Consider the following 15,202-nt stretch of genomic DNA (forward strand, 5'->3'; position numbering starts at 1 on the left):
ATTGCTGATATCATCGAAGCTAATTACAAATACCCACAAGCCATAGGGGCTGTCGATGGAACACACTTTGAGATCATACCACCTGCTGATGGCATGGCTGATTTTCTATGTAGGAAAATGTACCCAAGTGTTGTCATGCAAGCGGTGGTTGATGTTCAGTATCTGTTTAGAGACGTTTATGCCAACACCCCAGGCAGTGCTCACGATGCCGCCGTTTTTAGAAGATCAAGGCTGAGTACATTAGTGATGCAAAATATGCCAAAACGGGATAAAATTGTTCATGGAGAGAGTCTTCCACTCCACATCCTTGGCGACCCTGCATACCCTATATCTAGACAAATCATTAAAGGTTTCACAGGGGCCAACTTGTCACCCGAAAAGGAGTCGTTTAATGTTTACCACAGCAAAACACGCATGTGTGTCGAGATTGCGTTTGGAAGACTCAAAGCACGCTGGAGAATGCTGCGGAAGTGTATTGATGTCAAGTATAAGTTGGTGCCCAAGCTTATTACTACATGCTGTATATTGCATAACATGCTGGAAACTAGAAAAGTTGTGATTCCCCGCCACCTTCTTAACAGACTAGCAGATGAACCAGCTGAACGTGAACAGCCGCCACCTGTGTTCAATCATGAGCAAACTAGAGATGCAGTTGAGATCCGTGATACTATCAAAGAGTTCCTTGCTCACACCCAGCCATTACTCCGTCCCTTTCACATGTAAAACCACATTTGAATTTGTTACATTAATTTTGTGAGTTGAACTAATTGTGTTACTGTATTCAATATTTATGTAAAATCTTTACAGAGTAGAAAATAATAATGTAAATAATAATTTCAACTGAACGTACATGAACTGTCTCCAATATTTATGTGAAGTCTTTACGTAGTTCAAAGTACTAGTCTAACGTGGGCACATTGTACCCTAACAATTCATTACTGGCCAATGAGGTAGGTAGCCTTTCAGGATTGGTTGCAGTGTGGGGTGCATGGGGGGGGAATATTGTGGCGGTGGGGTGGTATGGTTGAAGCGAATGCATTATTTGACGAATGGGTGGTGTGAGGAAATGTATTACTGATGGTGTGGGGTGGGCTGGCGAAAGTATCATTAGGAGGTTGCGGAAAAGGGACAGAGCCCTGGAGGTGGTTTGGCATGGCATAAGGTGTGTAGGGTTGTTGCATTATCTGTTGCATAATAGTAGAAATTCCATTCAACATTGTCATTGAACTTTTTTCGATAATGGCAGCAACAGCCTTTAGGTCGTCTTGTCTTTGCTCTGTTAAGATCCTCTTCAAATCATGCATGTCCTCATCATCTCTCGACCTCTTTCTCCTGTTGGTCGAAGAAGATGAACATGCTGACACAGCAGATCTGGACCTCTCCTGATCAGAGTCAACATCTGTTAAAATTAGATATTTTTAAATAAATTTATAAAAATTTTATTAATATGTCTTGTATTGTCGACCCAGATACCCTAGGTTAGGACCACCCCACTCAAATGCAACACCTTCCTTACACAATTCAACAGCAGCTAGCAGGTCTGGTTTTACATGAAATCAAGTTCTGTTCAATTATTTTTAAGATCAATCACATAGTATGTAAATAGCATGCTTCACAAACCTTGGGTATTTTCTGCCTGCTCCTCCGTGTCGATCTCATTAGCTATGGGTCTATGACCCATAACCTCCTGAAGCTTTAGGTAAAAGCGCCACGAGGGTGCTGGTGCTCCTGGATAACGGAAATGACAAATGTATCAGCGTGAGTATGAGCAGTTGTGTATGGTATATCACAAAGATAAAATAACATATTGATAAAATGTTACTATTGTACATTACATGTTTTATTGCTATTAGAAAACAATTATTTTTAACAAAAATAATGATAATACATCGTGTAATACATAATAGGTAAGTCAATCACCGACTATCTGCAAAATAGAATTAATTTTACGTGATAGGAAAGAGTATCTGGTGCTTTGTTTGACCAACTTTTACTCACCTGACTTTGATGCTTCAGCCTTGTAGCGTAGATATTTCGACTTCAATGATTTCCATTTAATACGCCACTGAGTCCCTGTCTTTGGACTCCACGACTTCCCTTCACCGTCCGCAGCTCGCTCAGCCACCTTTGCAGCCAGCATATCAAATATTTTAATATTACTTTGGGACTTGCCATCTATCTTTTGAAAAGTGTTGTTATCAATAATAAAATCCAAAAAAGTAATCACTTCATCATCCTCATAAGTGCAAACCATATTTAATTGAAAGAAGAGCAGAAGAATAGAAAAGAACATTATACGCGAGAAAACCTTCGTACGCGGTTATGGCACTCGATGAATCTGCCTCTACAACAAGAGAGCGATGCGCAGCCACTGCGCAATAGCTGTTTCCTTGCTGCGAATTTGCACTGGCTTCGCACTGATCAGTGCGCAGTGATTTCAGTGCGAAGACGCCGTTTCCATGATTCGGAGAGGGCCCAACTCCGAAGCACTGCGCATCATGGAAACATAGTGATTAAGAGCAGATAATATAGCTGGCTGGGTGTACTGACCGTATACAATTAAATCACTTAATAGCACCCACTTTAGCACTACGCATTGTCATACCCCTTTCATTCTTAGAGCTGGGTGTCTTGGCATCAACCTGGTAGGAGCGAATAGGGTGGTGATGTTAGATGCCTCTTGGAATCCGTGTCACGACTGCCAAGCTGTCTGCCGAGTCTACAGATATGGCCAAACAAAGCCGTGTTTCATCTACAGGTTTGTCACTGATAATACAATGGAAAGAAAGATCTATGATAGGCAAATCAACAAGCAAGGCATGTCAGGTGAGTCCAACAACGCAGGATGTTGCATTTCCCTTTTATCATATACCATATTTTTGATCAAATATTTGTTTAATAGGCTGAGACAGCAGCTGACTGCATTATAAGCCCTTTAGCCATTTTGCTGTTAGCTAATGCTAGGAAAATGAATGAAACATCAATGACATGTCAGGTTTCCTTAAGCTAAGTATTATTTAAATATAATTATCAATCATGGCTGCCAAATTTAGATGAATACGACATTCACATTCTAGGGTGCAACTAGAGTTATCCTGAATATTTTGTTTTAAACTAATATTAACCTGTTGAGTGCCATTTTTGCATTTCTGCGAATCTGCAATGGCTCAGAATCGATTAAATTTAATGACCGGTCGTGAATGAGCATAATATATTTACAAATATTTACAAACTTCATATATTCACACTATAAGTATATTTAGATTGCTTATTAAACAGTTTTAGACATTTAGGATGAGTATTTAATTAATAGTAGTAAAAGAGATAGACAACAGCAAAATAGCACCCATTTAATCGCGATGTCGCAAACGCTTTTTAAAAATGTATCTGCACTTTCAAAACTTCGTTACAGCCTTCTTAACTCGAGCTACAACACAGTATAAACCTCTATAAAACATCAATGAAATATTAAAAGTAAACTCTGTTTTGCTTATTAATTGATTTTCCCACCAATAAAAAACCCGATGTTTTGTAAAAATCAATGATTCAAAACTGTTCGCTTCTATACAAAGATGTACGTTTTTGTATGGTAATTTACGTCTAACGTTATTACAATGTCTTTGAGTTTAAATTCAAAACCTTTCTCTGTGGAAGCCATCATTTTCTCTAATTTTAGAAAGTTTCTATTGTTTCTACTGTCGATAATCATATTTGGAATGATGCAAATTTATTTGTTAGACGATCTACTTTTTTAGGTCTTCTTTTTGCGGTTTATGTGTAGTTTGAACCTGTCTTTAGAATCTTGAAAAATCAGCGATTAGGTCTTATAGAATCAGGTTCTATTTAATAGCCTGTTGTTCAGGCCATCGCATTGTGTGTTCTTAAAGGTTGACTTGCAACAAAATTCACATTACAGTTATTTGATATCAAAAGATTCACCATGTTTTACTCTGTTGTGTTGTAGGTGCCAAATACGTGGAAATGTGATTACAAGCTTTTAAAAGCTCAAAAGCGGAAAGCCGCCGTAGATTGGAATCTCTTTATTTATCTGACGTTGTCATTACAGTTTGGTTATCGTCTTGTCACGTGATGTTCTCACGTGAATTGAAAGGGCAATAAAAGCTCAATATAAAACTTATCGTAGCACTAGTTTATGACAAACACTTTGGGTTTTACCGGAGACCCTGTATCAAATATAGATGAAATATGTATGAAAGTGTAAACAGAAACCATCCTGTAACAACTACATCCCATTTGAGCCATTTTGGAACGCGAATCCAAACTACGGCGGTCTCGTGTGGCTGCGATTAACTGTTCGTTTTTAGCTTTTAAGAGCTTGTAATCACATTCCCATATATTTTGCACCTACAACACAACAGAGTAAGACATGGTGAATCTTATGATACCAAATAACTGTAATGTGAATTTTGTTGCAAATCAACCTTTAAGGTCTTGAGGTCACATGTTATACTTCCGGGTTATATCAAGGAACAGCTTTAAAAGCTCGTCCTCATGTCACTATTCAGATGGTGCATAGCGGAATAGTGACATGAGCATCAGGTTTTGACACTTCTCACGGGTGTCTGTACGTTCTACTGATGTAAATGTTCAGTGACTTTTTATGTGGATTTTTTTTAGCATTGTGAAAACTGAAACCTATAAAACAAATTTTTTGAGTGTTTATAAAACTGAGTGTTACTGTACTCCATGACAACTCGTGTGTGGTTAGTAATAACAGCTGTTCATGGGAAAATGTTGATCATGGCGCTGTCAATACAATATGTCTACATGTATATCAGGTACTATTAGATTCTAATGCGCTATCATCTTTCAATATAAATAACAATAATAATAATAAAATACAACACACATTAATAAAATAACTTGTATAACTGCAATAGACCATCATGACCAGCCTACACTAGTCATATCATGCATGATTACACAGCTCTCTCATGCCTATTAGACTTCTGTCTCCCTCTGCTGTCTACGAAGGCATCGTTGTCTTTTCACAGACCGGGTGGTTGATGAAATTCAGGTACAGAACCAGTTCTCATCAAAGGAGAATGACCAACTGCTGGAGTACCAGGTCGGTGTGACATATAAATAATGTTATTGTAACACATACACTAGATAATCGGTCGGTGTGACACATATCTGGTCCTTATCACAGATATATTAGACTGCAGGGGTTCCCAACCAGGGAGGAGTTCTCCCCTAGAGGGGAATTTTGAATATAGAAGGGGGAATAGAGGGTGTCTGGTTTGATAATTTTTTAATTTATGTCCTGCAGTGCCGGGTGAGTTTGGGTTTCATCATTTAACATTTTGGTTTTATCTATAACACTAGTTGCTAATAATGAGCTACTAGTCAGAACCCAGATATATGTGAACACACCATCCAGATTCTGATTGGATAGTAAGTTAACCCACTCATAAACCAATTCACCGCCATGCCAAAGGTCATGTATTGTTGTGCCTTATATGTGTGCTGTATAAAAATTAATAATATGTTGTTATATGTTTAGATATGTACATTAAAACGGGTTATAATTTGTATCGGTTGTTTTTAGTCATACGAGTTAAAAGTACATGGGGAATCAAATTTATGAAAAGGCATAAGGGGGAATGGAATAAAAAAGGTTGGGAACCCCTGTACTAGAGTATTGGATCAGTTGAGCATATATTGGGTCATTGTAACACTTATACTAGATTATTGGTTCATTAAGACACATATTCTAGAGTGTCAGGTCAGTCTGACCCATACAGTAAATTAGCCGACCTCTAAGCTAACCAACCACTAGCAGGTCCTTAGATCCAGATGCTCTACAACTTGGAAATGATAAAATCTCGAAGTGATTAAAATGTTTCTTTCATAATGAGTAACCTCACGCCGTTGTGATTCAACAATTAGCTTGTTTTCTAATAATTTATCTGTAAGCTTTGCATTGACACCTGTTCATATAACTATGTCGAGTGTTGCTACAGAATTGCGAATTTTTACAAAGTCATTTGTTCTCTTTAATATTTCACGTGATGTTAAAAGAAAGCCTGTGAAGGGAATAAGACTGTGTGTAGGCTAAATATATACCAGCATAGACATATAGTTAGCACTTTAGTTACAAACACTGTTGTTTGTTGATTGGATAGAAATAGATGCTAGTTTTTGCTGTGGATGTTGCTAAATAGTCTCTCACTTGCCTTGCCAAGTTATAGCAAATACTAGTCATATGATAAACTACAAGGATTGCGTATTATATGTCTTGGCTGGGGAGAATAGCTAATAGGGAGTCAATACCTTCTACCAAAAATAGCTGGTAGCTGTGTGTCTTATGATCTGCAGATTGGTCAGCTAAATTGACAGCCTTCGGCGTTAGGGAATATCACCAGAGTGGCGCTATTTGGGTTATCGAAGCGAATCCTAGAATTGTTTTCACATTTCGCAATACATCATACATCTCCCATACATCTGCCTTCGTTGACATCAATGTCTATGTTTTGCTTCAAATCATGATAATCATGATCTTGTTGTATGAAGTGAAATCGCTGAATATCAGAGCCTGCAGAAATGGGCTGGGCTTCTCATGCATAATTTTCAGTAATAATACTTGACACAAATTGTGTCATTGTTTAAAGGGACATAAATAATATCATTTATAATTTTTTTCATTGTTTCCTTGGCTGGTATATATTCGTTAACATCTTAGAATTTAATAAGGTTAACAGGTGATCTCACGTGTAGTGCCAATTGGTTAAACCTCTGCTTACCAATTTTTTATGTGAAGTTTTGACTGATATGTCAACCTAGCTCTGAAGTTTTACCCTAGTTTCACCCTATTTTCAACATACAATGCTGTAAGATTTTTAAATTTCAAATGTAAAGAAGTTGATCAGAATTACAAATAAAATTTGAAATATGATAAAATAATTAAAGTATATTAGCGGAGTTAATTAAAGTTGCAATCAGTTACAGTCAGTTGCTATCACTACCTTTGGTTTCGTACTTATGATTTGCCAAACCTAGACTCAAAGGTAAAGTAAGGATATTAATATGTTTATTGATTATTGTTTCATAAGTTTATTTTTTGATGTGTAAATTGTTTTTTTTAATTTTGACGTCGTTTTGTATAATGTATGTTTTTGCAACCTGTCATTACCCGCAGCATTTGCCATGGAAAAGGTTTTGGCTTTGTAATGAACTGAAAGAATTACAAAGTGTTATTTGCTTTAACTTCTGATAATTGCGTTAATTTGACGCAGATCAAAAGGAATTATCATTGTGTGTAGAGGTCTGACTGTATGCATAAGATAATATGATCATGTCTAGTTGCATATCAATATAATCCTCTTTAGGTCAAGGACGTTCTGACGAGTAAGTAATCTCTCAAGAGTTTTTCATTTGAGCAATCACAGATATTGTATTGTTTACATTCCTGAGAGTTGCAGGGATTTCTGCGAGTAAATTATTTGACCACCTAAGGCAGCACCTCTTAAGGTGCATTACATTCAGACAATTCTTGAGCTATGTATATAGTTTGCATCATTAAGGAGAGGTCAGGAGATTATGCAGTGCTCGTGGTACTGCCCAAGATTTCATTGTATTCTACATCGTTAGCTTGAGATTAATTTCTTACCTTCCACCATTTTACATTGAAGCAACAAGCTTTTTTACTATTGTTGATAGGACCGACAACTCCCAACCATAGACCCGACAGGAATAGAAGAGAAATGTTTTGACCCGGTTCTTGTGAAGATGATTCAGAATAACCATAGCTGGATAACGCAGGTGAGTGGATCTGCTAGAATAACCATAGCTGGATAACGCAGGTGAGTGGATCTGCTAAAATAACCATAGCTGGATAACGCAGGTGAGTGGATCTGCTAGAATAACCATAGCTGGATAACGCAGGTGAGTAGATCTGCTAATAGAACCATAGCTGGATAACGCAGGTGAGTGGATCTGCTAGAATAAACATAACTGGATAACGCAGGTGAGTGGATCTGCTAAAATAACCATAGCTGGATAACGCAGGTGAGTGGATCTGCTAATAGTTAGTAAGCGGGGAGAAGAGACCTAAGTTGATGCGTGTGCTTTAGCGCCTGGGTGCACACTGGATAGCTCTGAAAACAAGTTGGGGAAAGAGAAGAACCTTCCGTAGCTAGATTAACAGCTTCAGCTATTATTGAAATTGTGCAATAAAGAGATGGATTGAACTAAGGTGGAATCTTGGCAAGTAATCAACTTATCTCTCCAGGGTCTATTCGTTTCAATAAAATGTCTCAAAAATGCATATTCATGCCTCATCAAGCGATGCTTTCATTTGCCAGTCTAAATGTATACGTACTGTCAAAACACTTTACAGCCTCAAGTTAAAGTAAAACTTAAGGAGATAATGGCAAGATTATATAGGCAGTTTTTTCTCTACTAACAAAATGAAAGCGCCCAGTGTCTGTTTTTTTGCTTTAACTTGGTGTGGCTATCAGTTGCTTGCTGTGTTAATATTCTGTTCGTATATTTGTTATCAAATGTCCAGCGTATAGTGTATATCTATACTATGTCTATGATTAGATTGTATATCTGTATCGTGTATATTATTAGATGGCCAGTGTATAGTGTATATCTATCCTATGTTTATGATCAGATTGTATATCTGTATCGGGTCTATTATTAGATGTCCAGTGTATAGTGTATATCTATACTATGTCTATGATCAGATTGTATATCTGTATTGTGTCTATTAATAGATGGCGGTTGTATGTTTGTAGTATATCTATGACCAGCTGCCTGGTGTATATCTATTTTATTTATATTATCGAAGTGACCGTTTTCTGTATATTCTTTGCTTGTTTTTAGAATCCTTTCACCCACGAGTCATTGCTGATTGAGGCGCAAGACCAGAAGTTGACGAAAGTTGATAAACAATTGGCCAAGGAAGCATATGAGAGAGAAAAGAAGCTATCCGTGTCTTTCTCTCGACCGTCATATGCAAACTACTATCAAAACAAGCAGCCAGTCTTCAGGTAACATCGCAGCTACATCGCATTGCGGTTTTCGATGATCAGGCTTGTTGTGATGGGCATGTTTATGGCATTATTGTATGAACATCCCATAAACTCTCATCATTAGTTGTAGTACGAGTAATAGTAGTAGTAGTAGTAAGTCTCTGTAAGAGTATTTTGTCTCTGTAAGGAAAATAAAATGTTTGTATATATGCTCATAAAAAACAGATGCTGACTTAGAAATACATAAAATAAAAATATAAACCCATAAAAATTATATTACTTGGTAAAAATGTGATTAAAATACAATATACACTTAGATCTAAGACTGTTTGCGTAGGTTAACTTTAAATTTTATCACTGGCAGACGTTCTGAGGGTACCTTTGTCAAAACTAAGATTGGTTTGGCTTCTGATATTATTAACCTTAAACCATAACTGTCACGTACAAATTTTATCATATTTCCTAGGTAAATCAGACCCGCTGATTCCAATTTTGTACTCAAAATAAAGATTGGTCCACTAACCTTCAAAGTCATCAAGGCTTTTTTAAAGCGTTTCAATATCCGTCTCGAAAACAACACAATCGGCATAATAAGCTCCGCCCATAAATATGTGACGAAACCTAGCTTTTTCAGGAATGGAAGTTAGAGATGTTTAGTCCGATTTAAAATAATAGAGGTGGGTGTTTTAAAACCCATTATTATATAAATTCAGCCTGTAAAATAATCTCAGTCTTTAATGAAAGGTATATAAACTATTTAAAATTGCTCGTAGCTTGTTACATGATGTTTAAATAGGCTGAATGCCGAGAAAAATGAGCTCAAAAAGCGCGATTTTATCACAAGCTAGCGTTGTTATCATGTTTTTTTGAGCTCATTTATAAATATGCGATGTTAAATAGCTTATCTACCTTTCAGAAAAGACTGAGATTATTTTTAAGGCTGAATTTAGATAATAATGGATTTTAAAACACCCACCTCTATTATTCTAAATCGGTCTAAGCATCCCTAACTTCCGTTTCTAAAAAGCTAGGTTACATCACGTATTTATGGGCGGAGCTTGTTGTGCCGGTCGCGTTGTTTTCGAGACTGATATTAAAACGCTGTAAAAAAGCCTTTATCACTTAAAAGTTAGTGGACCAATCTTTATTTTGAGTACAAAATCGGAATCAGCGTGTCTGATTTACTTAGAAAGAACGATAAAAGTTGTACCTGACAGTTATGGTTTAAGCTTTTTGTGGCTCGGCGGCAGCGATATAGTTGTTGAACACGCTGCAACTCTGAAACGCCACTAAGTTTCATAGCTGATTTTACTACCATTTGTAATAACTTCATTATCCAACTATTATATTTATCATATGCACCCTTAAGGCTAGTTCACACTATATCCGACTATGTCGCTGTATCTCGCTGTCAATCGCTCAATACTTTGGTGATTGTCTGTAATCACAATGTTCACACTATCACAAGCCCATACGGGTTTACTTCAAAAAAAATGTCCGCGGCATAGGCGGTCGAGGAAATGGCAAAATAGTCAAGAAGTAACTATCATAAAAAACGTAGATTGAGCAATCCGCCACAACCAATCACCATCGCAGAAGTGATACACATTGCACCTGCTGTCATAGTTGCTTGGCAAACTATCAGGAAAGTTTGACAGCTTGACACAAAGTATCCGTGTATCCGTGACAATGCCTTTGGTTTATGGTGCACATAATTGACAAATAATGCCTAGAGAGCAGCGTCGACGTATGGCAAGATAGTGTAAAACCGGCCTCACTACACACAAAGGATAAATGCAATTCCAACGCCTAGCATATTTACTTGCTCTTTGGACGACTAACTCTAAATTTTACCCAACTAGATTGAGCAATTAGGACTGGCCTGAGGTTAGTGATGTCCACAATATTTATTATCACAACAACAATATGTGATAGTAATAACATTTTTCCAGCTATTTGCTTTGCGATGTTTTGCTCCAGGAAAAAATGGTTTAGATGTGAGAATGCTTTTGTGTATATAAATAGTTGTTTGCATGAAGCCATGTTGTCATCGTTGTTCGTAAGCAACTTATAGGAGAAACTACCTCTCATCGTAAATTGATAAAATGGAACGTAGATTGTTTGAATCAGCTATTTCGACCAGTTACATTGTATTTGTCTTCTCCAATGTAGGCCTACATGTTTCAAAACAACTCATCAAAAATAATTTTATCGATGTGTGTTGCCAGGCCTTTATACTTACTCTCTGGAACAATTGTCCACTCTCTACACTGTTCTTTTTTTGCCCTTCGCTCCATTCTTCGCTTGCTCTCAGTCTATGATTATGAGGGCTTTGGAGATCTTCAAAATGTAGCGACTAGCTAGACTCCTTGTTAGAGAAGGCCATTCAGAATCAACAGAGGAAAATAATTGTGGAGTTGATTTAGGAGCACATGGAGATGACAAGAGTAGTTCAAAAGTAACAGGATATTACTGTTAATGTTATTATGTGTGATCAACTCTGTTGGCTACTAACATTGAAAAAACTGCATTGTCTGGTTTAGATTACTGATCTATCATTCAATTGGCACTTGATAAATGTTTTGACATCTTTTCTTGAGATATAATCAGAAAAAAACGAGGCACATGTATCAGAGGTGGTAATAAAAACAATCAAAAAAGACTAAGCACATCTTTGGAGCTTACATGTCACTCAATGGTCTTGCCTTCATTAGTTTGAGGCCATTTTGCATGGAACTTGCAGTCAAGTGCTTGTAGTGGAGTGGAAATGGCACTCCCTACTGGCCTTGCACTGTAACTGTTGTAGTTGCTAGGTGATCTTCATCAATCAATTGTATGAGTATATCTTGGGTTTTTGACTGGTATTGACTGTAGCTTGCAATGCTATATACTTTTGAATATATATTATTGAATGTATGTATTAATAAAATATTTTACTAATAATATACTACTAATAATATACTATTAATAGTAAATATATAATAATACACATTGTATATATAGTATGTATATATATATATATATTTATATATATATATATATTTATATATATTTTATAATATACATATTTATATATATTATAATTTATATATATTATAATATATATATATTATATATATGATGTGTTGTTAAATTTGTATTGCATCTGTTGGTGAGATGGAAAGAAAAACTAGAAAAAGTTTATGAGACAAGAATAACAGATTTAGTTTATAGGCATATAAACTAAATCTGTTGCTCTTGTCTCATACCCAAACCTTTCCTAGTTCTTCTCTCCATCTCACCAACAGTTGCAATACAAATTTTAGGGTTCTTTGCGGAAAATGTAATTGCGTAAGTTTTGTATCGATGTAATTAACCATGGTTGTAGTGTTCTGATACAGTGTGTCTACAATGAAGTGTGTCTATGATGCAGGGTGTCTATGACTCAGTGTGTCAATGATGCAGTGTGTCTCTGATGTGGTGTGTCTATGATGCAGTGTGACTATGAGGGTGTGTGTCTATGATGCAGAGTGTCTATGATGCAGTGTGTCTATGATGCGGTGTGTCTATGATGTGATGTGTCTATGATACGGTGTGTCTATGATGTGGTGTGTCTATGATGGTGTGTGTCTATGATGGTGTGTGTCTATGATGCAGTGTGTCTATGATGTGAAGTGTCTATGATGTGAAGTGTCTATGATGCAGTGTGTCTATGATGCAGTGTGTCTATGATGCAGTGTGTCTATGATGTGGTGTGTCTATGATGTGGTGTGTCTATGATGGGGTGTGTCTATGATGTGAAGTGTCTATGATGTGAAGTGTCTATGATGTGAAGTGTGTCTATGATGCGGTGTGTCTATGATGTGATGTGTCTATGATGCGGTGTGTCTATGATACGGTGTGTCTATGATGCAGTGTGTCTATGATGGTGTGTGTCTATGATGCAGTGTGTCTATGATGCGGTGTGTCTATGATGCAGTGTGTCTATGATGCGGTGTGTCTATGATGTGATGTGTCTATGATGCGGTGTGTCTATGATACGGTGTGTCTATGATGCAGTGTGTCTATGATGGTGTGTGTCTATGATGCAGTGTGTCTATGATGCGGTGTGTCTATGATGCAGTGTGTCTATGATGCGGTGTGTCTATGATGTGATGTGTCTATGATGCGGTGTGTCTATGATACGGTGTGTCTATGATGCGGTGTGTCTATGATGTGATGTGTCTATGATGTGGTGTGTCTATGATGCAGTGTGACTATGAGGGTGTGTGCCTATGATGCAGAGTGTCTATGATGCAGAGTGTCTATGATGCAGTGTGTCTATGATGCGGTGTGTCTATGATGTGATGTGTCTATGATACGGTGTGTCTATGATACGGTGTGTCTATGATGCAGTGTGTCTATGATGGTGTGTGTCTATGATGCAGTGTGTCTATGATGCGGTGTGTCTATGATGCAGTGTGTCTATGATGTGGTCTGTCTATGATGAACCATGATTTTATTAAAAACATTCCAGGCAGTTTCAGTTAGTTTATAGTAAAAGTCTGTATATATTACTGTGTATTTAAACATGCACGCATTCGGCACACTCACCTTATTCCCAACTTCTTACTAGTTTGACACAAATCCTCCAGATTGATAATTTGTGCTGTTCATGGCATAGTTTTGGGGGGTTGGCTTTTTTAATCATCAATAGTTTCTTTGTAGGGGACCCACGCTGCCTCCTCTCAACCCTGCTATGCCCCGACCCGCCGTCAGTACCCCACAGATGAGGACTCCTTCGATGCCTTTCAATTATCCTTTTGATTCTAAGCCACGAATGGTAAAGCCAGGTGTCTCTGTGCAGGTATACTATGTCCTTTCCTCACTAAAGTCTCTTGTTGTGGCATCCAAGTGAAGAGAAGTACTTCTAGAGCTATGTTAATTCAGAGAATACCATGCCAAAGGTTATATTTCTCTCAGATGCGCAACTCGGCACCTTAATGATGAACATACACAGAATTTTTATGTATAATTTTTACATAGATTTTATCAGAAAGTATCAGTATCTTTCTATTATTTGCGATTGTTTTTGATGTTTGGGATATTCTGGCAGCTAAGATGTTTTAAGATTAAAATCGACAAAACTTGGTTGCAGTCAAAATGCTCAGATCAAGCGAAAGTGGGAATATGATGTCTATAGTTGCAAAGGAACTGACAGAATAGAGACGTGTAACCCTGCAACTTGAGCACAATCGCCGATATGAGCTATAGCTGTGATACGACGGGTGATTTCATTTCATGCGTATTTTTCTTCTGAGCGTTTAAACTGCGATAAAGTTTTGTCGATTTTAATCTCGAAACATCCTGGCAGTCAGATCACCTCAAACATCGAAAGCAATTGCAAATAATAGAAAAATGTCAATACTCTCTGATAAAATCTACTATTTAAAATCTGCTAGTTAAAATCTACGAAATAAAATATTTTATGCAAGTTCATCTTGAAGGTGTTCATTGCGTAGGAAATGTGAGTCACTGGAAGATATTGGCCTCTATCAGTATTTCTCTTATAGCTTTGGTGAACTTCGATAACAGAAGGTCTTGTAGCGTAAAGGTGTAACGTGTAGAGATGCACTCCTTTGTGAAAATATGTAGGAATGTAACTCTGGAAACACTGTAATTATTGATGAGCTATGTGTCATGCTGGTAGTTTGTAAATAAATAGGACGGGATTTGGACATGTTTGTGTTGTTTGTCATGTTCTTCATTCATTGTCTTACTTTGAGTCTGTTTGAGCATCTACTTGGATCTACGTCGCTAATTCTGCTACTACCTAGCAATGGTAAAAAGTCATTTTGTATTTTAGTTTGAGAATTCATTCTTTGGGGCCTTGTTATATTTTCATCTGTCATCCATGTACCATGCGAATTATTTCGTTTATTTTCACATACAATCCAATGACTGCTCGGTTTTTATGTCTCACCAATAGAGCAGGTAACTGTCAATATTGCAGGTACTGTAAAACCTCTATTTGTGCGCCATGATGCTCTATTTTTCAACCCTCTTCATATAGTGTCTTTTAATTAGAGGTGGTGTTCAAATAGAGGGTGGTGCTGTATTTTTCGACTAGCTTGTCAGGATTTTAGAAAGCTCAATTTAATTTTTTCGCGGGGAGACAATGCTAATGTCGTCTATATTTTGTACTCTCTTTCAGGCAGAGCGACATCGGCCAACATGCTGTC

At 37.2% G+C, this 15,202-nt stretch overlaps 1 protein-coding gene across 2 annotated transcripts in view; it reads left to right on the forward strand.

The window, feature by feature from the left end:
* LOC137391911 (helicase ARIP4-like) overlaps positions 1-15,202 on the forward strand; it is a 63,184-nt gene that overhangs the window by 42,705 nt on the left and 5,277 nt on the right. For both annotated transcript variants that reach the window (XM_068078468.1, XM_068078469.1), the window contains exons 17-21: positions 2,621-2,826; positions 5,016-5,089; positions 7,684-7,785; positions 8,854-9,020; positions 13,689-13,827. In XM_068078468.1, the coding sequence (XP_067934569.1) occupies positions 2,621-2,826; positions 5,016-5,089; positions 7,684-7,785; positions 8,854-9,020; positions 13,689-13,827 (688 nt within the window). The remainder of the gene's footprint in view (positions 1-2,620; positions 2,827-5,015; positions 5,090-7,683; positions 7,786-8,853; positions 9,021-13,688; positions 13,828-15,202) is intronic.

The sequence above is a fragment of the Watersipora subatra genome, chromosome 3 (genome assembly GCF_963576615.1).
Source record: "Watersipora subatra chromosome 3, tzWatSuba1.1, whole genome shotgun sequence".
In the NCBI taxonomy this organism is placed as follows: domain Eukaryota; kingdom Metazoa; phylum Bryozoa; class Gymnolaemata; order Cheilostomatida; family Watersiporidae; genus Watersipora; species Watersipora subatra.